At 38.3% G+C, this 21,220-nt stretch overlaps 2 protein-coding genes across 2 annotated transcripts; both read right to left on the bottom strand.

The window, feature by feature from the left end:
* Window positions 1-508: 508 nt before the first annotated feature.
* nfxl1 (nuclear transcription factor, X-box binding-like 1) lies at window positions 509-10,926 on the bottom strand. Its single transcript, XM_087789814.1, has 25 exons — window positions 10,865-10,926; window positions 9,975-10,145; window positions 9,710-9,898; window positions 9,076-9,185; window positions 8,865-8,995; window positions 8,014-8,058; window positions 7,426-7,559; window positions 7,253-7,338; window positions 7,066-7,141; window positions 6,907-7,004; window positions 6,731-6,845; window positions 6,536-6,660; window positions 6,338-6,460; window positions 5,427-5,517; window positions 4,592-4,712; window positions 4,147-4,303; window positions 3,985-4,076; window positions 3,724-3,745; window positions 3,333-3,449; window positions 2,766-2,920; window positions 2,590-2,659; window positions 1,537-1,641; window positions 1,391-1,471; window positions 1,227-1,280; window positions 509-964 (listed from the first exon to the last, which is right to left on the bottom strand). Exons 2-25 carry the CDS (start codon window positions 10,129-10,131, stop codon window positions 767-769), a joined length of 2,652 nt encoding a protein of 883 aa, XP_087645940.1. The 5' UTR covers window positions 10,132-10,145; window positions 10,865-10,926; the 3' UTR covers window positions 509-766.
* A 1,293-nt stretch (window positions 10,927-12,219) lies between these two features.
* On the bottom strand, window positions 12,220-16,401 carry cnga1b (cyclic nucleotide gated channel subunit alpha 1b). Its single transcript, XM_087789813.1, has 11 exons — window positions 16,329-16,401; window positions 15,733-15,837; window positions 15,456-15,562; window positions 15,205-15,379; window positions 15,009-15,145; window positions 14,764-14,936; window positions 13,886-14,011; window positions 13,084-13,236; window positions 12,777-13,008; window positions 12,531-12,706; window positions 12,220-12,468 (listed from the first exon to the last, which is right to left on the bottom strand). The coding sequence occupies exons 2-11, from the start codon at window positions 15,759-15,761 to the stop codon at window positions 12,220-12,222; spliced, it is 1,557 nt and encodes a 518-aa protein (XP_087645939.1). The 5' UTR covers window positions 15,762-15,837; window positions 16,329-16,401.
* Between the last annotated feature and the right edge of the window lie 4,819 nt (window positions 16,402-21,220).

Below are 21,220 nucleotides of genomic sequence, written 5' to 3'. Positions count from 1 at the left end.
GAATAGATCTGAAAGTAAGAACCAGAATTTTAAAGTTGATCCTGAAAGAAACTGGAAGCCAGTGAAGAGTTTTAAGGATCGGAGAAATGTGAGTTCTTCTACTTATCGTAATTGTAAACAATTTCATGTAATACAAAGATTTCTAACAGTGTGGCATCAACATATATTTAAATAGTGAAAAAACAAATGGTCACTAATTCACCAGATTTGTTTAATGCAGTGATTACAGAATGTAACCCACACAAAAAAATATGTACCACTGTACATTAATGCTCGTGTGCAGTGAATGGATTATAGTGAATATTATAGTTGGATCAGAAACAAGCTCAACGTGAAAATAATCAAATTGCCTTTTTTCTTTTTCAAATGTATTTATTTAGTTGTTTTTTTTTAATGTCATGAAGGTAAAAACAAAGTTCAATGGTGCTCAATATTCAGTTAGATATATGTCCAACTATCAACTGCACACATATCAAGCACATAATGAGTAAAAGGTTTAACAAAAACATCAGTTGAAATACTTTAATGTTATTTAGAACGTATTTCCTGATTCACACTTTCGAAAAAAAAAGAGCCAAGAAATGTTTGACAATGATTAAGGTATCTTAAGGAAATGCATTGAAATAACTCATTTGAAATCCCCCTTTGGCTCCGATGACCAATCATTTCTCTAATGATGTAAAACATAACTTAAAGTTTCATAGCGTGATTTTTTCAGATTCAGAGTATGCACTTGAGTTAGCATCATCGTAGTTGCCGTCACAGTCTAACTGGATTCCGAGGTGAAGACGAAGTATGCAGCAGCAGACAGTGCAACTCCACCCAGTGGCACGAGAACGAAAGCTGCACACCTCCACCACCATCCCCACCTTCCCCTCTCATCATCCAGCTCCTCCCGTCGCCCCCTCTTCTTGTTCCGACGCCCTCCTCGCTGCTGGCGCTTCTCAAATGCCTCCAGCTCCTCCTGCACACACCGACACATCACGCCGTTGGAATGATGCGTCGTGACACCAGAATGACAGCAAAACACAATCATGTCCCTCCTGCTGTGTGAAATACTTTATTAAACTGAAACGCTATTTAGTTACAACAATGTAACCGTTTCATTAAAGCAACAACTTTAATTTCAACTCATCGTCATTATACCTGTTGATGATGCCAGTGTCTGACATGTGGAGTTTAACACCCTTTGCTTAAATTGTGGTGTAAAAAGAGTAATGTCTCACCTGAAGCTTCTTCTGCTCTTCCTCTACAGCAGCTTTCTGCTCCGCCTCCTTTAGCTAAAACACACACACTTGGAATTAATTGATCATCTCAAGTGCGATATTGTACCAATAAATGTCATCTCATGCGTGATTTTTTGATGTTGTGTGTGTTCATGTGTGCACACCTGGACTATTTTCTTCTGCTGGTCCTTGCAAGCATCATCGCACTGAAGTCCGACCTGAGGAGCCGTGGAGCAGCAGAACTCCTGAGAGAAGAAGAGTCATGATCGATAAGAGAATCTACATCTTAGTGAAGGTGGAATGAACCTACCTTCTTAATTCTCTTGCAGGGACATTTGACCTTGACCTTCTGCTGACATTTCTCCTCGCACACACCGGGGTGACACGTCTGCTTGCATCGATGGCCGCAGCTCAACTAAGACACACACACACACACACACACACATGAAGCCTCTTATTACAATCATGGTCTTTGATCCAAGTCTACCAGCGGAATGTCCTCATCAGTTCGGTCCGTCTTCATTGATAGACATTCTTGGTGTCTACACTTGGTCTCAAATTCTCTTTAATGTTTCCATCATGTCTCCCGCATTAACTTTTGGCCAGCTTAAGTTACACACCCGGACTTCAGACCTTTTAAGTGTGTGTGTGCATGTGTAATCTAGAGCTCCAAAAAGGACTTCGGGGACAATTATGCCGACATCAATTGTGTAAATACTTTTACCCGGTAAAGTCTGCAGGTTGTGGCTAGTGTGGGTCAGCCGCTCAGTGCAGCAGATGTGTGTCATCCTGCGTGATCTCAGCTCAGCAGGTGTCAACATGAGACGGCTAGTATTGGTTCAGGCAGAGAGCTAATGATGACACTAAATCACTACTTGTAGCACTGTTGGGAGAATTTACGCTGGTTTAAAGCAGCTAGCAGATGTTAAAATCCCACAGAGTCAGGAGAAAATCATTAGCTTTTGCATGGTGCTGCTTAAGTGCGTTGAAGACTAATCGGATACGAGTCGGTGGAACCGTGTGAGCATGTGGAGCTCCGTGAATTCTAACACTATCAGCGGAAAACATTCTTCACATGGCGACACTCTGTAATGGGGAGCAGGTGACTCCAATTCTCGGGTGTGATAAACAAGTTCTCGTGATCCAACAGAGATGTGAAGCCCTGTGAAGGAAACTGAGGTTTTGAGGGACAACTTAGTCTTTCATACAATAAATAAACAAATCTGGTTACGCTGAACGTTGCCTACAGTGGATGGAAGTTCTTCTTTAATAAAACATCTTCCTTGATCCGACAAACGCACGTTATTGAGGTCGACTTCACAGTATAGACATTAACAACATGCAAGAGGACAAGAGTACGCACCTCTTTCGGACATTGATTGTTGCAGGAGCCCATATACACTTTTGTTTCCTTGTCAGCTGCCGCCATCTTCCTGTGGAACCGTAATTAGAAGCCTCAGTCATGCAGCAGAAAGTGAACATTTAGACATGATGACTGTGAAGTGTAGACTAGGTTAATCAGTGTTTCCGTGTACTTACAGGCATTCTATAAACAAAATGCTGATCTTGCAGTGACAACGTTGGCGAATCATCTGGCTGCACGGCGGGCAGTCACCTGGGTGACATGGTTTCTGGCAGGTGTGGGGACAGCCATGTGGGCGTGGCTTAGAACAGCCCTCCTCACACACCACGCACTGCAGAAAACACAAGTTATACCATAGGAACTGTTTTGTTTGGTGCATTATTTCATAGCTGTTGCCATGACATAAATGTTGATTTAACTAATGCACATGTTCAAGTGTTTCTATCAAAGCATAAGTTGATGGAGCCACAAGGTACACAAATTAAACAGAAGTATACCTGACATATCTGTCACGATCTGTGATTTTTTTTAAAGATCAATCCGTATGCTGCGATGCTCTTTAACCCCTTAATATTCTGTATTGTTTGAGCCTACAATAATAATACACCCCTACCTCTTTAACAGATGAAACTTGAAATATTTTTTAAGAAAACACTGGTTGTGTACTTAAATAAGCTTTTAGTTGGTCGCCCCAATGGATTTATAAGTGACACAAGCTTTCATACGTAAATTAAGGGAATCACCTTGTCCTTCAGTGGGTGACAAACTATGCTGCAGCTGTGGTTGCCACAGGTCAAAGGTTGTCCACACGGTCTTTTACAGGAGAAGGGTCCCCTACGATGGCACGGCACTGGGCTCACCTAAGGAGAGACACAGGATGGTCAGATAAATCGGATACATTTCAGCAAAAGTGCGTGTTTGACAGAGAAGGACAAGCAGACGGATGAAGAGACTGGAAGAGGTCAAACGTACAGACGCAATAATGGACCATGTCTGGAAGTAAAACAAGTCACAGAAAAGAAAACAGGAGGAGGAGCAGAGGCTTGACAAATGAGGAGTTTGAATGATTGACATTCCGGTTTATAAATAGTTTACCAATGACACTGGACAATAAATAATAAGTGTTTACTCTACCTCATGTTCTCCAAAACATGACCTGAAAGACAAATGTGGAGACTTCATTCAAAGTGCCAGTTTGCACATTATTTATGTAAAAGCAAAGTGACACGTTTCATACGACTTTGATCAATGATGAATTCATTCATGAATTTTAAGATTATAACTTTAAGCATTAAACACACCTGATTTTGGAACATGGCTATTCTCTAATTAAAATTTATTTCCACTGAGTTAGGTCTTATCAACTGAACACCTTCATTTGTGTGAGCTGCTTACGTGGGTAAAGGGACTTGACATGGAGGACAAGGCAGTGCTTTCTTGACGAAGGCGGGCTCAGACGGTTGTTCCCATGGACCTGCTAGTCGGACCTGAAACAAACAAAAAAATCAAGAGTGAAAATGTAACTCAAATATAAAAAATTGAGGTTTTTAATCTTACCTGCTGGGACTTGACCAGCACCACGTCATGGCAAGGCATGGGGCAGGTGTGGCTACAGCTTGATAGGGGTTGCGAGCAGGCCTGCTTGCAAGGGGGACAAGGTCCTTGGTGGCACCGGTGTTTCTCTCTGCTTTGATGGTGGCAAGTAGGCGGGCTCCTGTTTCAACAATGCTGTATTAACATCCGTGTCATCCAAACATACATGAATTTCATCTTCTACTGCCTTGTCTCATCGCAAACTCACAGGAAACTGGAATCTACCCCAGCTACACAGGGAGGTTGATAGTTTAATAGTGACCGATAGTTGTCTAAAATTGAAACCAAACGAATGACCACTATTTTCTGCAATGTTTCAACTACACCCATAAGACTTCATTATTCCTGACTTTCCATAAAACCATAAAAACAGACTGAATATGTGTAGCCCAGAATAAAAAGAGCCAACCTGCACAGTTCTTTACAGCGAGGGGGCTTGGTGCTCCTCTCGCGGCCACATGGAACAACCAAGACAGTGGCGCCGCACGTGCAGCGAACCTCTACTGTCTCTGGACATGGATAACAACTTCCTGCGGAGGGACAAGAAAGAGAATCTGTGTTTGTGTGTAATTTGCCAAATATAGGGTCATCAAAAGGTTAAATCCAAACATAACCCTATCGGAAGAGCCATGTTATGTTAAGACAGTTTACTGACAAAATCACTGATCAGCGGAAATAGATAATAATTAGTTCATATACAAACAAACATATTTGACAGTGATAAAAAGTATTTTCCCTCTAGAGAAAAGTCACAAAATGTAACCCGTGCACAGAAGAAACAACATCTGATCAGTCCATCTAATATTCAGCTAATAATCTGAGTGTTTTATTATAACAAAGTTATCTGTGGATACTTTACAGTTGAAATAAGACTATATATTAGAGAAAAGAGTAACAGATCCCAGCAACTCAACATGGAGTGAATCACAGTGTCCAATTGTTTCGAACGAACCTTTTTTCAGATCACAAACACATGCCATGAACTTTAAACGTTTGCTCTGAAGGACACGCGTAGGAAAAATGATGTGCAAGTCTGCCCTTGTCACAACAGGAAGGCTTTTTACTGGTTTCCTTTCTCAAGGAAGTTAAGGTTATCACTAGCAGTTGATTTTTTTTTCCATCCCAATTCACACCGACATCCATAATATCAATAGTAGGGAAATATGGATTAAAAATCCAGGAAGAACATTGCTTTTTTATCATTTATCCAGAAAATTAGTTTGGAGCAGCATTAATTGTGATACCTTGGTGACAGACGGAGGGGCATTTATGGTTGCGACACCCCAGGGTTCGTCCACAGCTCTGGTCACAAGGGGGGCAGTTACCGGGGCAACACTGAAACAAGGAATCATGGGAAAATTCTGGTTAAATAGCAACAAGCTGAAAGGTTCCAGTCAGGGTTTTCATCAATTATCTTGATGAAAAAGATGAAAAAGATGAGAGACAAAGCAAAGCGACATTAGGAGTCAAACGATAATGGATGTAGAATTGGGCACAATCAGCAGCAGCTTAGTCAACCTTTTCATATCAGATCACACACCGAGCAGACGGATGACATTTCCACAACGGGAAACAGCAGCACCGAGATGACGGGTTCAGGGAAACAAGTCTAATCAAAATGCTAATCGGATGGAAACAAAAACACAATGACTTTCTAAAGTCCAGTTTAACATAAATAAGAAATGAAAGAGAGTTCATACTTTTAAACTTCATCTTTCAACTTGTAAACATCAAAGAAAGACTTTAGAGATCGTGCATAGCAGATAGAGATTGTAATGTTTCCGTTATACTGAAATCCAGAAACACTCTGGCTTTAAAAAACATTTCCAGCAAAGTTCTGTTTAAATGGATAAAAAAGATTCAAGATGTGAGATTAAACTTTTTTGTAGTTAGAATATCATAGGATTTAAATTTTTTTCTTGATAATGTAGATTTACTGACTGATAGCTTGCATTAAGACCTTTAAGTGGAAAGCACTTTGCTTCATAAGAAAGGTTTTTAACTACAAATAACATAACCAAAACACAATGTATATACTTTTGCATTTACAGAAGGAAGACTTTGTCGTAACTTCATTTCATTGGCTTCACCTTAATCATCCTGTAACTTACATCTGGTTATAAATTATAGAAGACATGTTCGGTTTGCAGCTCACCTTCCTCCTGCACTGGTGTTTCTGGCAGCTTCTGGTGTTCGGACATTTAGAATCACACACATACTCTTTATGGCAAGGCATTAATTTCCTGTATTTTCCACACCGACACTCTCGCTCCACCTCCTGGAAAATAACAGACTTAATGAGTTCAATATTACAGTGTTAGGGTAAGAATGAGTGCGGGCCCTAATGTTCGACCTGTCTGCAGATCTCACAGCTCCCTCTGTGACATCTCATCGAACAGGTGTGTTTTCCACATGACAGGCTGCGGTCACAGGTGTCTCCACACAGAGGAATGTCCTCAGTGCACGGAAGAGACGACTCTAGATGCACAGGCATAGGTTTGTATGTGTATTGAAACAAACAATTGTACCATGTGTGTGTTTAACTCACTGCTCTTGCCGCAGGGACATGCTCTACTGACTGACCGGGGGCACGGAGGGCACTTGCCGTCATGACAGATCACCTCACAGGTGTGATTGCCACAGGACAGAAGGGATCCACACACCTGAGAGAGTGGACGAGGGAGATGAGAAGGTTGAGGAAAAAAACACTAATTCTGCGTATACCTGTTTACAGTTCCACTCTCGACTGGCACAGGGCCTCTGGGCCTCCTCTCGGCCACAGACACACTTTTGAACACTAAAGCGTGGGCACGGAGAACACTCTAAAACAACATTTGAATGTTAATGTTATCAACTTCAAGCATGTCTTATATGTCTGAGTACCTTCATGACACAGCTGGGTGCATGTGTGCTGCTTGCAAGGCAGACGCTTCCCACAGTGCTGTTGACAGGACCAGGCCTGTTGGTGAAAAATGACAAAATTTCAAGCCAGTAGTACAAAACCCCGAATTTACCTTTTATACAAACTCAAAAGCCAAGCCACAGGAATATCACTTAATCAGGTTTTCACCTTCTTGCTACAACGTCGGGGAAGGGGCTTGGCTTTTCCGCACATGCAGGACACAGACACCATATTTGGACATGGTGGACATGGACCTGCAAATAAAGAGATGTATACACATCTGTTTACTACCAGATATCGCACAACTCTAACTACAGCATTCTGGGTAATACAAGTGATACCTGGGTGACAAAGCAGCAGACAGGTATGTCCACAGGCAGGTTTGAGATTATTTTGACACACAGAGCCGCAAGAATGAGGAACCAGCCAGGGGTCAGCTGGAGGATCTTGCACTTTCCCACAGTAGCACATGTATCTAGAGGATTAAAACAGGTCTTTTTAAATCACAGGTTGCTGTAACACTACACGTGCATACATTTTGACTGGAAGTAAAAAAAAAGAGTGAGTTAACATCTTATAATATTCATATATTGTCTTAAGGGCCGGATTTGCCCCTTTGTGAGACAAGGACCAAGAACTCTAATCAGAAACTCAGAATGTTCGGACCCGAAGCCCCGAAAAAAAATGTATTTGTGGTTTCCTTTTGTGTTGTCTCCGGGTCAAGGTGAACGACCTCCCTGGCTTCTAGAAATACCAAGCAGTGGTGGAGGCAGTTACAACAAAAAAAAATGTTTTTCGGGCCTTTGGGTCACCTTGACCCTGAGAAAGTTTTGAAAAGAAAATAATTGACCCAATAGCAGATCTTATTAGTCTACCGGTACATATTAGTTTTAAGAGGAAATGAAGCCATACAATCTCAAACCACCAACCTGTTGGGAGTCTCACTGTGTGGATATTCTGCTCGGCACTTTGGACTAAGGAGATAAACACGATGAGTTGATTTAGATATATTGGTCAAAAATATGAATTTACATTCATAATACTTGTCAGTTAATTCAAACAAAACAAGACAAGAAGACAAGACAAATAAATATAATAATAGTAAAATAAAACTATACAAATAATAAAGGGAGAAATTCTCAAGAAATTCTTATACAGTTGAGTTGCAAGTAAAAAGATTACTACTTTATTTTGAGGCTTGTTCCCCATCCAAAATATGTTTTAAGTGACAAACCAAAGAAAACCAATTAGACTGATAGTGATGTAAATAAATAGTTTTAATGAATAACAATACACTTATCATTATTGAGCACCAAACTCAGAATGATTGACATGTTGTTTCACATTTCTATGAAATGTATTCCATCAAGGTTTGGAGCTGATGTGGATATTATATCAACATTATGTGTCTGGTTAAGTACAGCTATGGTTTTATACTTTTCATTTTAATCGTTGGAGTACTTTTGTGTTGAGCATTATTAACTGATAATATATTCAGAAAACCAAGTTGTTTCTTACTCAACTTCTTAAAAATTAAAACCTAGAAGCCTATTCAAGTTGAGAATCTACATAACTAACCACAGGGGGCAGCATATACCGTTTAATGATGAACAACTGGTAGCACCACCTCGCTGCTACAATCGTAGTACCATCTACTTTCTAGACTTTGGACCGTTAAGCCTTCCTCCATTTTTAAGTTTGAAATAAATATTAAACTTGTAATTCAGCGTTAATGTGAATGTATGTATTCAGATGAAAAAGTAGAGACTAGGCTCCTCACCATGGCCATGGATGCTGCTTCTGCCCAAAATCATCATCGGTGATAGAAGACACAAGGAAGACTGAATCTTTAGCCCATTTCTGAATACAGGGGATGTGGAAGAGGGAGAAACAGCTGGAGCAGCTCCACACCTGGAACATCGAGAAAGTATGTGCCTGGGGTCACACCATGCATTCATGTGTGTATATCTGTGTGTGTGCATATATCTTACCGGCTGAGTCCTTCTCACGGAAGCGATGCAGATCAGACAGGTGACAGCTCCAGACTGGAACAGCTCGCTGACGTAATGGCCTGTTCGGTCAAGACCAGTAGACTCTCCACCTTGACAAGCAGAAATATGCTCTACTGTGAAATCTATGCAGATGCAGCTTCATTATGCATAAGTGAACACCACAGCAAATAACATGTAACCTTTTCCTTTACAAATGTTGCCACTATTGTGATATCATCCTTCTTTGTATTTGTTGTGGTGTTTGCTTCTAGTACCACAAGGACATGAACAAGTGCAAAACCAAAGTCTTCACCGAAACTGCCCTAATGAATCATTCAAGTTGAATAAACACAATTTAATATTAATGGAAATATTATTTTTCAAATCACCAACAGGATGATTTAAGTCACTTCCTTTTTAAGATAATTTCCTGTTTGTTTGGGCCTGATCAAAGATAATAGTGGAAACACTGTGAAGACTTAAGTCATAGACTAGGGTTGAAAATGTTAGCAAACCATAATCACATTTAAATTGATCCAAAAATGTCTTTCCGAGTATTATCTGATGACACAAAGAAGTTTATATATTTACAAATTAAGGTTTGTTCTTCTTGCTCTGGTAACACTGCGCTCACCTGTCTTGCTGGTGTAGGCCGTAAAAGTCGAGGCCAGAATTTTCCCTCTTTTTCCGTCTTTGTTCTCGGCATCTCCAATATCGTCATCTTCATCAGAAGAGGAAGAGCTGATCTGACTTTCCACTAAGCGCTGAGCAGCAGCTTGGTTTGTCCTCTTTATTTCTTCAAATTTGGACTGGCCAGACACACCTGTGATCCAACATGCCAAGTTAGAACTTTACACATAAATGATCCTCGTTTGATTTTTTTATATGAGAATGGAAACCTGGTTGTGGTGTTGCTGGGGTATTTGCCCTGCCTCTTCCTGGGCCCCACACTCCTGAGGGCCCTCCTGGCTTATCTTGCTGCCTCTGTCCAGGTCGTGGTTTTTCCCCATCATTTCGCCCACGGCCCCTTCCCTGCTGTCGCCAGGCTGGATCCATCCAAAAGCTTATTGCTAAAAAAAAGAAAAAAAAAGAAAAAGAGTGGTGGATTAAAATGATAAAAAAGCATCAAGATGCTGGATTATCTTTACGCACCTCACTGAGGGAAGACAAATATCTGGATTTTTTTATACTTTCAAACACTTGACATCTATTTGTATAGTGGGTGTGTTTTCTAATGCTAAAATAACTGTTAACATACAACGTTTGACTTTCTTATACACTTTCTTGCACATTTCCACCAAAATATGACATTAAAAAATAAAATGTCTTCCTTTTTTATTTATATTTTGCCTCTTTTCGATCCAATGAAACCTGAAACATTACATTAAATAGTATTTTATTGTTCTTTATAATCCTAAATTGTAATCTAAAGTAGGTCAATCTATTTATGTTTTACTATTTCATAACCAACTGTGTTAGTAGCATGTATAACTAACTTGCAAGTCGTCAGTGCTCATAGAAAACGCATTATGATCCAATTTTCAAATACAAGTTTTAATAAATGTCCTTAACAGATGTGCATATCGGTTGGTGTTCATCTAAAAATAAACAAAACACAGCACCAAATATTGCTAACTGACAGCTAGCTAACTGTCATTCAAACATTTAACCACGAAACTTTGTGCTTTTATTGTTTTAAACGTAATATTTTTCATACAATTGACTAACTATCCTGTGTAGTATAAAAAAACAATCAAGGTAATTTTAAAGACTTGAGGGGTACACACACCTTATGGATAGTTAGAAGTAGCAGCAAGCCTGTTGTCCGGATTTCATGCGCAGATGCGCGCGTTGCATCTTGGTCACTGTAGTACAAAACGGAATGCTGTAATGCCGTATAATGGGAGGGTATGCCAATAGAACTACGAACCCCAGAGGCACTCGGGCAGTGCGACGTGTCAGCAGCTACTCGTTCATAAACTGCATGAATCAAAGTATGTAACTATAAACTCAAAAGTATCTTTGCAGACACGCTCTACTTAATACAATTTTTAAATTTTTTTAATGAACTGTGTTTTAGAATTTTTAAAATGCACTTTAAAAATGTGTGCTTTGTGGTATGAGGTTGTATGAGAAAATATAATAAATTAAATCCAACCACATTTTTTGTTGCAGTGATTGTTGTATTTTCCATTGTTTGTTTTTCGTTGTTTGTCATAACTCGTGGTCTTTAAAATCTCCAGTGAAGGAGTGGACTTTTAAAAGTAAAATAAAGTGATAAATAAGTTAACTGTACACGTTGGCTCAGCTCTGTTTCGAATGAAAATCTCAATGTCAAAGTGTCAATGTTTAGTCTTTTTAAAATCCTCACAATATTGATTGAATCAGTTTTCTGATTAAAAAAAATAAAAATAAAAATATGTTCTCAGAAAACCTAGTTCATTTAATTATCAGCTATATCTAGTGACGAGATGACAAATTGAAAAAAGAGGAGACTGTTTTGAACTATTGCTTTAAGCCTGTGATTTCTCATAACTTCTAAAAAACAACTTTTTGGGCATCAATGTACTGATGAATATCAACAATCATAGATGACATTTTCAAAACATTAAAGAATAAAATAATATGTGAACAAAAAGGAGATGGACTATGCAGGGAACTCATTGTTGTACAAGCACATTATACACCGTATAACTGTATATTAATGTCCTTAGCTCTGTGGTTTGTAATCATTTATGTATTGATAAGCAGCATCACTATTAATGTGGCAGAAATATAAAAATGTTTTGATCCTGAATAAAAAATGAAATCTACATTTAAGCATTACTGCTAAACTGATATCAGGACCGATGTTAGTTCTGTACATTTTTATTGGATGATTAAAGAGTTTATCCGATGTGAAGTTTTGTAACGTGTTACAGTGCAACAATACAACAAAGAAACAAACAGTTGTATCGTCAATACTTGCTAATATTATGTAGCTTTCACTCACAAAAAACAAAGTATCCAGTTGCCTGTAAGTATTTCTACTTTTTACATTAGTATAAAGCTGTCAAAACATACATTAAAACATTGCCCCAAATTATATTAGTGTTATGATCTACACTGTAACTCACTCTTAATTTAAACACCAGTGAAAAACTACTATTTATCTTCTTCTTTGCCGGGCTGTATCTCCGGTGTGGGAGGGGGCGGGGCGTCACCTGGCTGATCAGCCCGAGGTGGTACCGGCAGCTTTTTCTCCAGTCGTGTCACACGGTGTTTGAGTTTACTATGAGTTGCTTCGTGTTCCGCCATTAAACGGGCGTATCGGGTCTGCAGGACATCCAAAGTGCTCGTCATGCGATCCACCTTCTCCTCAATCTCTTTGGGGTCTGGGCCTTGAGCTGCAACCTAAAGAAGAGAGAAAACACTGCTCCATATGTACTGCATTTTTGTGGTGTAGGATTGTATACCTCCAAGTCCAGGAGTCCATCTTTCATGAGAATCTGCCTTCCTTTCTCCTCTAACAAAGCTTTAGCATCTGGATACTCTGTCAGAGCTTCCATGAGGTCGTCCTTAGATAGGCAGAAGAGATCAGAGTAACCAATGCTCCTGATGTTCGCAGTCCTCCTGTTTCCCGCTTTACTACCTGTTTGAAAATTGATAATCAAAGTGAATTCTTATCTTAAATCTTAGCATTAATATAGAGGTTTTTTTGCCTTTGATAGCCAGTATGCTGATCTCCCCGAAGTAGCTTCCGTCACTTAAAACGACAAATTGTTTGATTCCGTCGTCTGCAACTACAGCAAGCTTCCCCTCTTTGATGATGTACATCTCTCTGCCGATGTCGCCCTTCTTGCAGATGTAGTCTCCAGGGCTGTAGACCTGTGGCTGCAGCTTCAGCACCAGCTCCACCAGCAGACCAGCCTCACAGTCTGCAAAGATGCGCACCTGTAAGACGACACAGGTGTATCTCTGTTCAGCTCGGATGTTGCATGAGAGAGTCGGCGTTTTCAGTTCTCACACCTTCTTCAGGGTGTCCAGGTGAACATTGATAGCTATTTCAGCTCTCAGTTTATCCGGGAGATATTTTAGAACCTCCCGCTCATCCACAGCTTTCTTGTTGGTCCAGAGAAAATCAAACCACTTAATCACTCGCTTCTCCAGGTCTTTGGTCACCTGGTAAGTAAAGACCAACATTACTTTTCAAATAACATGTTGTGGTTTGTATAATAAAAGACGGAACCCCAGTTTTCGAAGTATATAATATGCATTTAATATTTCAGAACTCAAAATTCATAATAAACCGAAATTGCATAAAACAAAAATAGTGTTCTGTGATATATTTTGGAAATCAAAAAAAAGCTCTGAAGGACATTTTGTTTATTTCCTTAGCCTTAACGTGGATCTTTTTCTATATAAAATGATATGAACAGGAATGGGATAAAAAGGAGAAATCTCTAAGGAAAGGCTGAAAAATAAAGCAAGCTCATAATTGTTCATACTTATAAAACGTTACATTCTGCCGTGAATCTGCAGTTTATTTTTATTGTACTCACCCTCTTATTTAGTTATTTGAATTAATAAACTTGTTTTTAAAAATCCAGGCTTGCAAGGAATATCAGTTTTGTATTTAAACATATTATATATTTTCTTTTTTTTTTCCAAATGTGGCTGGACAACCAATGTCTAAATGCAACAAACCAACATTGACTGACCAACCTGCAGGATTAAACCTCTGTGCACGATACTATAGATCATGATGTTTGGCTGTTCAAACGTGCCCCGTGATGGACTGATTCAATGAATCACATTTCAAACGACTAACCTTTCTGAAGGTCATGTACTGTTTGATGGCATCAATGCGCGCCTGAAAGTCCGCCCTGGCAGCATTCATGTTGGTGATCATGGATCCCACGTTACCAACGATGGTGGCAAAAATCAGCACACCCACCTGATGGAGCAGGTGAGAAGTTACACTGGCTCTACATTTACACTGTAGTTAGTATTTCCTCCAGTCCTAAATTACCGTTGCATTCTGGCGACCAAATTCAGATAACATACTGTGCTCACCGCTGCTACAATTTGTGTAAACTCTTTTTTTGTATCTAAGTGGGAAACACCCTATGACCCCGAAAGGTGTATTCAAGTGCTAGTAGGAAAGAAACTTCATAAATTGTGCATTAACTCTAATACTATAATAACCCAAACACTACAGTTTGGGAAAAATATATTAAAAAACATCTGGTTTTTGTGCAACTACCTATGCACATAGCCTGTAAATAGCAAATTTACTGTTTTAAACTATAATAAACATAACAATACATTAATATAACAATTTTAATATTTTAGATAATTGAACGTTAATTATATATCCGTTACACACATAAGTTGTGTATATTGTACTTGCTAGGTTTTGGGGAAAAAAATTGAGATTTGGCATACATACATGTCAGTATTTTAGTATTTCTCTCGACTCTCTGTAACTGGCACGTTGTGAATTAAGTATATATTTTGTTATTTCATGTCTGCCCATTTTCAGAATATCACAACATTTATTTCATGTAAATAAAAGGGTTAAGTCCTGATACTGTCTGCTTGGTAAAACAATTCAGGTACTGGTTTATGAACTTGGAATAATCATGTCACCGTGGAAACAACTGGTTACTAAAGCTTTAACAAGGTTACTGTTTAAGGAATACCTACCAAAAAGTCTGTGACAACAAAGAAGTATTCTGAGTTCTCTACAGGAGGCGGAGTCTCTCCAATGGTGGTGAGCGTCAAAGTGGACCAGTACATGCTGTAGGCGTACTTCCTCACAAGGCGACCAAATTCAGGGTCAGAAGGATCAGGGTATACAAACCTGTCCGCACCGAACCCTGTTGTTGTAGGGGAAGCAGTAGTTAACTCAGACCAACAAACATAGCAGGGATTGAAACTGCCAACCATACCAACTGCCTTGGAGAAGGAGTAGTAAAGACAGGCATTCCAGTGGATGATGATGACGATATACATGACCAGGTTTGAGATTCTAAGGACATTTGGGTAGTTTGTTCTGGTCTCCGTTCTCTGGAAAAACTCCAGCATCCTGGACAAAGAAACATTTGGATTTCTCTATTATTAACAAGGATTTTTTTATTGCTGTACCTGTTGAACCGGAAAAGTTTATTAAGGCGTATCTCTGGATAGTTGAGGCCAAACACCACATAGAGGAGGTCTGTAGGAATCATGGAGATCAGGTCCAGTTTGAACTGTAAGCTTATTTTATATCGATCTCGTAGCTTCTGCTCGTCCTTCACAAGCAGACCCTGCTCCAGGTACCCTGGACAAGCAAAGTTTACATGTCATTCTAGAGGATCTCAGTGTGTGTAAGTGCACTTTTGCATTTTCGCTCGTACCAGTTCTTGTCCGAAAGACCATGTCCGCAATGTAAACCATGTCGCTAAGCAAGTCCAAGGTGAACCACAAAACCAAATAGTCCGTCTGCAGCTCCTCGAAGCAGGCTCTGAAGGAAAATAAAACTGTCAGGTCAGCTCAATGTTTGTGCAGCGTACATGTGTGTTACACAGGTTGATTGTGATTCAAGCTAAAGTGTTAAAAAGTGTAAAAAAAAAAGAATGTGTTGAATATATAGGTTTGAAAGTGTATGTGTGAGAGTCGTGGTCACTAGTTTACCTGGCGATGATCAAGGTCCAGTTGTACATGACGGGGATGGTAATGACAAAGAGCCAATGATAGTAAGTGTTCCCAGCTGGATCGATCACTGTGATTTCTTTTGGACTACAAAGAGAAAATAAATCTGTTTTTTTAATCAGAAGATTAAGAATCTGTTCACATAGAACCATCTTGGATTTCTATTCATGTATAACAACTATATAAAAAACACAACTTGATACAGCAGTATTAAAATTAAGCTTTACAATTGATTTCACCAGCCAGATGAAAAAAATTAATGTAATGAGTATTTATGATTTATTTTAACAATACTTATGTTATGTTTGTGTGTTTTTGGTTATTAAAACATATTGTATGTAAAATCTAACAAACTAAAGCAGTACTATAAAAATACATTCAGTAATTCAGTGACAGTTCAGTAATTTGTCAATTTGCTTTCATAGTTCTTTTTATTACTTTAGAGTTTATACATTTATTTTGCACGTTCAAGCCAAAGAAATAAACTTTTCAAGACAATAGTTTTCAAGACAATTCCGAATCACATATTTAAATCAACCCGAATGTTATTGATATATCCTTCACTGAGCCAAACTTACACTGCTTCCTTTTCCTTCTCCTTTTCTTTCTCTTTTTCTTCTTTCTCTTCTTTCTCCTTCTTCTTCTTTTCTTTTCGCTCCCTCTTCTCCTGTTTCTCTTTCCTTTATTGTTGAGTATGAAGGGATCAAAAAGGTAATGGAAGTGTTGCAGTACAATAATGTCATGTAACAATGAATCAGAGTTTCTGAAGAAGAAAAATATCATCAAAGTCAGGATCTGACTAAAACTTACAGCTTTTTCTCTTTTGCATCTTTTTTCTCCTTTTTCTTCTTCTTCTTCTTCTCCTCATCTTTCCTGCAATTAATCCAAACAAATGTCGATATACAGTCAATATGATATACACAAAAACTTAAATTTTATTTGTAAAGTTATTTGTTATTCTTCAGTCATTAAAATATTTAATAAATGTTCTTTTCATTCAGAACATTAATATTTATTGTTGTTGTTGTTGTTTTTGTTTTTTTCATTAAATGATTTTGTGAAGGAGGATGTCACACCGTTGTGAGGTCACATGCCCTCCCTCACCTGTCTGTCAACCCTGATCACTAATTGCTTCCCCCCTCATTACCCTCATGTGTTTAAATAGTCTTTGTTTCCCCTGTCATGTGCCAGAGCGTCTCGTTCGTTCAACCCAGCCTTGTCACAGCCACAGCTTTAATCAACCACGTAAGACTTTTTTTTTCCTCGCGAAGAGTGATTTTGTTTTTTTGAAATGGTGTAGTTTAGAAACCGTAGCTTTTGTTATTTATCTAGCTGTTTGTTTTCCTCCCCTGGAGTGTGTTTTATTTTTCTCTAGATTTCTTGGTTTTTTCTAATGGAGTTTTTTCCTCCAGTCCGATCGCCCTTTTTTAACTGTTTTGTAGCCTTTGAGCTGTTCTCCGTTGGAGAGATTTTCTTATTTTTTGAGACGATTAATAGCCTGCCTAACCGTCCTGTTTTGAGTCTCAGCCTGACAGGTTAAGCTTTTTAGGGTCTATTTTTCTGTTCCTAATCCACTTAAATGATTATTTATATTCTTATAAAAGTAATCCCATTCATACATTATTTAATAATCACACTCGTATTTATTCTATTTTTACGAGTTTTATAAATCACTATTAGTCTGTAACTTGAACAGTGGGTCAGTGGTGAACAGTTACTCTTTCAAACACCAGTCCTTGGTCTTTCTCAGATATGAATTGAAGCTTAATTGTTGAAAGGCCGAGCTACTTTTATGTTAGACATACACAATACTCAGTGAGTGACGATGTAATGTTTGTGAAGAGGGGTGAGTATCTCACTCATCATCGTTGTTGTTGCTGTTGTTGAAATTGAACAAGACTCCTGGTTCTGCTGGTTGATCCGCTCTAGTAAAAAAATACACAATTATGTGGTGAAAGAAGATCAAGTCTCTCGTTTTAAAATGTATGTGTGTCTGTACATGTGTGTGTGTTGGAGCTCCTTGGAGGGGGTATGTGCTCTCTGAGTGTTTTTCTAATCTACACACATTTGTGATACGTAAACACAGTGAACCAAATAACTCACCGATTGTCGAAAGCCCTGCAGCCAAGGTCATCATCATGATCTGGTCGGACGGTAGTCGGAGGAACTGACCTGAAAATGGAGTCTGAGTCTAGTGGGCTGACTTTGGCCATGGCTGTCGTCCTCTGACTGCCTGCTATCAAGAGGTGGACCCGATGAGCATGACTGGAAAAGACGCATTAAAAAAAGTATACATACATGCTGGTTTGGATTAAATATAAAATGCAGAATGCTTAACTAAGGGTTTTGAAACTACTTATCTACTTACCGGTCAGACAAACAAATCTTTAAGTCCAGTTACATGGCCACCAAGAGCTCCTCCAGCAGCAGCATCCTAAAACAATCACCATAAAAACTGCCAAATCCACAGAAGAAACGGGAAAAGTGATGGATGTTAAGTGATCCTCCACCGTCACCCTGACAAGAGTAAGGAGATTACAGATGGATGAACACCCACCTGACCACTGGGTCATCTCAACATGGTGGCGCTGAATGACTTAGTTTATCACAGGTATGTTGAATCCTTTCATAGAAAAGTTTTATTACAGGGAGTAAAAGTGCACTTAAAAGTGATGAAGGGACTCAAATTGTAAAAAAGAATGAGACATATTATGGAGAGAGAGAGAACGCTGAGCCTTCATTCCTCCTGAGTCTGCAGAATCGCCTCAGTCTTATCACATATAAGCCAATTAAAGCTGCCTCTACTCTAGATGTGCTCCAGCGTGTATCTGTCAGTATCCAGGACCAAAGAAGTATCAGTAATTTATACTTCCTTTCTTAACATTTTCTATATCAGAGACGGTGGTTGCACTTATTACCATCTTGCTGATGAGTGCAGAGAGACACAATGTTCTTTCAGGTCATGTTCCGAACTGGTGGAGATTTTTTATTTTGGCAGTTGATCACATATCAATCAACAGTGACTATGTAGAACTACCTCTTTTGGATATCGAGTATATAAATGATGCAACTAATATCTCCGTCTGTTTTCTATGCAACAGCAACTTTATGAGTAAGCAGACCCAGGACCAGTTGAAAAATGATCTTTTTGAAATAAAAAAAAAAACAAACACAATATGTATATACTGTATATATATATATAAGGTCAGAAAAATATAACATGTCACGCAACTCAATTTTCATTTGGGAATGATGACACATTATTAAGAAGAGTTTCCAATTATATTTTTGTTTTTATTTTTCACTTACTGGACATATTCAAAATTATTTCACAAGCAAGTCAGTATAGTTTAAGTAATGTATTTTATAGTAGTTAAATATTAAACTAAACTATAAGACAGGTAATTTACACAATCAGTTGAGAAACATTTTAAAAACATGCTCAGACAGCACTAAGAAATATCCAGTAATGATGGCAAAGTATTTATATTTAGTAACTTCGTTTTCAAAAAAATAAACAAGTATTTTTTATATAATAATAATAAACAAATAAATATGTGTATGTGTAAACACTCAATGAACAGACGAAGTGATAATATTTGTTCCTTCTGTGCTTTTATTATCCATTTACAACTTACTCCGCTAATACCGTACAGATTTGTAAGTGAATGAAGTTACGAAAATTACATCAACAATTACAAAAAATGCTTCAAGTAAAACATATATAACAGGAAACATTGTTAAATCTGAAGTGAAATATGCACTTAAAGCTTGATATGATTTTTCAAAGTGTATCTCCACACTCTGCTTTAGAAAAGTAAAAAAAGGTAAAAACTGTTTCCTTTTCATGAATGTTTTTAATTATTATTTTTCTGTTTTAACTTCTGCGTAGATTTCAAAAAGCTTTCAGTCAACTACGGAGAGGATGTTGTTCTGCCATGTCAGGATCCATTTAACAGGAAGGTTTCAGATTTAACATGGGAACGAATAAAAGATGATGATTCAAAGAATGTATTTATTTATGTGGATGATCAAGAGACGACCAAAGACCAACATCCATCTTACAAGGGCAGAGTGAGCCTGGTGAGCAGGGATGTGGAGGACGGTGATGCATCTTTACTGTTGAGAAATTTCACATCAGCGGATGAAGGAACCTATGTTTGTACATTTTACCAGAATGATGTCTTTATAGTTTATCATCTGCAAATGATTCTGATACTGTCATGTCTTCTGTCTTGATCAGTGTTAGTATTTTCCTTCTTGTGATTTCATGTGGAGCTGTATGTAACCGTAGAAGACGTTTTTTTTGAAGATTGGTGACTATCTTTGAATAGTGTTTTGTTTTGCTTTTTACCCTTCATATAACGTATTACTCAGTTAAGTATAAAACGTAATGGCTCAAGTTAAAACAGTTATTGACCTGACCAAAGTTGTTGTGACATTTAAAACATCCAACAAACCATTTGATGATAACATATGTTTTAGGCTACTCTAGCGATCTGCTTAAAACAATTGTATCTATTATTTTATCTCTGTCCTTCAGTGTTGTGACAAGAATAAAAAGAGATTTACACTTTACTTTAGACTTTGTCAGACAGAAGAGTTTGAGTTCACTGTGGACTTTCAGGATATAAGATTGAAGTCATGATTGCGAGCTTTATTCTGGTCTCTAGTCTCTTCCTCATCTCGGGGATTCAGGCCTTAGCGCAACACACAAGAATGCATAAGTCTTTATTTAGCATCTTCTGATTCAATTGAAACTAGCTTTAAACAATATGTTAACTCTACATTGGTTATATCTTGTGAATCAACCCCAAGGCCAGTATTCGTACAAATAGTCTTTTAGGGAACTACACTAACACATGCTATAAACTGAGATAAATGCATTTGAGCTGTTTCCTTCACTGGCCACTCCTTCTGTCTTCGTCTCCACCTTAATTATTGTGTGTTTAAAACCCCTCCCTTGTCTGTTAGCCTCTGTTGTGACGTCAAACATTTTGGTATGTGTTTTTGCTTGAGTCAAGTCTTCAGTACTGGCCATTGTTTTGTGCCTTTTGTTAGCACATTTTTGCTAATAAGTTTACTCTTCATTCCGGTTTCCTGCCTCTGCATTTGGGTTTCCTGCCTGGAGTCCTGAAAATAACGGCTTCATTCACACAGAGGAAAATGTCATTATTTTGGAAATAATTATTAATAATAAAAAATTACGAAGATACAAAGGTAACTGCATGTGATAGGATTTGGAGTTGTTTTTTATCAACACAGTTTGTAGTCTAAAAGAGACCACAAACAAAACGTTGTACATTTTTAATGACCTTTATCAGAAGCCGTCAAAAGCTAAAGTACCTTGATGATTGATGGCAAGTAATAGTATAGTTGTGAGGAGACAGTAAAGTAGAACATGTAACAGGTTAAAAAAAACACAACTGATGTCTCAAATAAAGATGTGAGAAAAGACATTGAAGTAAGG

This window comes from Callionymus lyra, chromosome 4, assembly GCF_982586985.1.
Source record: "Callionymus lyra chromosome 4, fCalLyr1.hap1.1, whole genome shotgun sequence".
NCBI classification, from domain to species: Eukaryota; Metazoa; Chordata; class Actinopteri; order Syngnathiformes; family Callionymidae; genus Callionymus; species Callionymus lyra.
The sequence above is the reverse complement of the archived record's forward strand: the minus strand, read 5'-3'. Positions and strand labels throughout refer to the sequence as shown.

Bases quoted from the DNA above. Each gene is read 5' to 3' on its own strand.
- nfxl1 (XM_087789814.1), bottom strand. From the start codon at position 10,131: ATGGATCCAGCCTGGCGACAGCAGGGAAGGGGCCGTGGGCGAAATGAT. The intron at 4,304-4,591 runs GTTGGCTCTTTT...TTGTTGAAACAG, and splicing joins CGCTGTAAAGAACTGTGCAG to GAGCCCGCCTACTTGCCACC. The intron at 4,077-4,146 runs GTAAGATTAAAA...TGTTTGTTTCAG, and splicing joins TGCTGGTCAAGTCCCAGCAG to GTCCGACTAGCAGGTCCATG.
- cnga1b (XM_087789813.1), bottom strand. From the start codon at position 15,761: ATGTACAACTGGACCTTGATCATCGCCAG. The intron at 13,237-13,885 runs GTTAGTCGTTTG...TTTACTTACCAG, and splicing joins AGTACATGACCTTCAGAAAG to GTGACCAAAGACCTGGAGAA. The intron at 12,469-12,530 runs GTATACAATCCT...TCTCTTCTTTAG, and splicing joins ATGGACTCCTGGACTTGGAG to GTTGCAGCTCAAGGCCCAGA.